The sequence below is a fragment of the Propithecus coquereli genome, unplaced genomic scaffold, assembly GCF_000956105.1.
Source record: "Propithecus coquereli isolate 6110/MARCELLA unplaced genomic scaffold, Pcoq_1.0 Scaffold85, whole genome shotgun sequence".
Lineage (NCBI taxonomy): Eukaryota > Metazoa > Chordata > Mammalia > Primates > Indriidae > Propithecus > Propithecus coquereli.
Window position 1 is genome coordinate 2,308,443 of NW_012154729.1, and position 2,113 is coordinate 2,310,555.

General features: G+C 33.5%; 1 protein-coding gene across 1 annotated transcript in view; it reads right to left on the reverse strand.

Moving 5' to 3' along the window:
* The window catches only part of APAF1 (apoptotic peptidase activating factor 1), a 69,585-nt gene that overhangs the window by 52,369 nt on the left and 15,103 nt on the right, over positions 1-2,113 (reverse strand). The window contains exons 8-9 of the mRNA XM_012663987.1: positions 1,245-1,483; positions 686-853 (exon numbers count right to left, since the gene is read on the reverse strand). Of these exons, the coding sequence (XP_012519441.1) occupies positions 686-853; positions 1,245-1,483 (407 nt within the window). The remainder of the gene's footprint in view (positions 1-685; positions 854-1,244; positions 1,484-2,113) is intronic.

Genomic DNA, 2,113 nt, shown 5'->3' on the forward strand with positions numbered 1-2,113 from the left:
TGAGGTTGCTGTGAGCTAGGCTGACGCCACGGCACTCACTCTAGCCCGGGCAACACAGTGAGACTCTGTCTCAAAAAAAAAAAAAAAGAATGTACACAGAATCTTCCCACAAAATAGTAACTTTACAATGGAGAAACCTGGCAGATACCACTTTAACCAATTATTGATATTAATATCATCCAAAATAAAACATATCAACACCAAGTACTCCCTGATGATGCACTGAGAAAAACATAACATCATTTCTGTGGTATTCTTGCCAAATACGTATAACCTCAATACAGTCAGGAGAAAACATCACACAAAACCAAATTAGGGTACACTGTACAAAATAACTAACCAGTACTATCCCAAAGTGACAAGGCCATGAAAGACAAAGACTGAGGAATTCTCACAGATTTGAGGAGACTAAGAAAAATAACAACGAAGGAAACAAGACCCTCATATGCAATACAGGATCCTGAATTGGCCTGGACCACAAAAAGAACATGTGGATTAGTTAACAACATTGTGTCAATGTTCATTCTTTGGCTTTGACAGTTGTATTGTGGTTACATAAAATGTTAATACCAGGGAAGCTAAGTGAAGGGTTTATGCATAGAGACTGTACTATTTTGTAACTCCTCTAGAAGTCTAAAATTATTGCAAAATAAAAATAAAAAAGGATGTACCAAAATGCAAGTACCTGAAGCTGACTGCGATTCTTCTCTGTAAGAAAATCTACTTGAAGATCATGTAAATAATAATGAAATGATTTTCCATTCCGATCACAAAATAAAAGAGACTTATTAACAAACTCCTGCAGTATGTCTTCAACTTCTTCAGTTTCCATGTCCCAGAGAATACATAACACCTAGGAATCATTATAAGCAATTAATGTGCCTAGAAGTACAATAACTGGGACTGTAGACAAGTTGTTAACATAAAAAACCATACTGTAAAGACCTTTATAAGAACATCAACATTTCATAAGAAAAAGCCCAACTATTCCTCAAGATAGAAAAGAGAAAGAAAAGTTGGATGCTTCTCCAACTTCACTAGAACCACCGAGAAATAGGCAACTCATGAGTTCAACACAGAGCCCTTAATGAGAGCAGATGGACTTCTCCACCCTTCACCCACCACCTCAATCCTATGGGTCTCATCCTTCCACTGTCTGTCCTCTGTAACAATATCCTCAGCACTATCTCAAAGCTTATATGCCATAAATATCCAATGACGAGAACTGTTGGTTCATCTATTACCTTTGTAGGCACCTTAACATCCTTCTGAAGGATGGAAAGATCTGTATAATAATCTTTGATGTCTTCTCTGAGCATTTCCACACTTATAGACATGGCTTCATCCAGAGCCTCATAATCATAAGATGAAGATTTCCTTATTCTCTTAAATTGCTTATTCTGAAGTTGTCTGAGGTAGTAATCCCAGCGATTGGGAAAATCACGTAAAAGCGCACCAATTAAAGATACAACAAGGGGAGAACCTAAAAAAAAAAAAAAAAAAAATGAAGTCATCACTGTATTAATACCATCTTATTTTAAAAATCACCACTAAGAATCAACTTATTCATAAGAAACAATTTCCACTGCACGTTATCTAAAGCCTTAAAATATTTGTAACTCTTGGGTTCACTTCTAGGTATTTATTCTTTACAAAAGGCATTAGAAATAAGATTTCATTTAAGGATTCATCACAGAATTATTTACAATAGTCAAAAATCTTAAACATTGTAAACGATGTCCAATAAAACTGGTTGATTAAAGTATAGCACATATATATATTATGCTACAAGTGAATTTTTTTCAAAAGATATTTAACATAGAAAATACTCAAGATACATAAAACGGACAAGATTCAAAACTATGTATACCATTATAATCTCAATTTTTTTTAAGTTTTATACGTCCTAAAAGACTGGAAGACATACTCTCATGATGCTAATAATTATCAGATTATGAATAATTTCTATTTTTTCTTTATAGTTTCACACATTTTCAAATGTTTCAAAATGTACACATATTTTTTCTAAGTTTAAGATTTTTTTAAAAGCAAACTCAGACCAAGTATCTATTTGATGGCAGAAAGAAAAATAAGGTATTTCCAAACATAACAA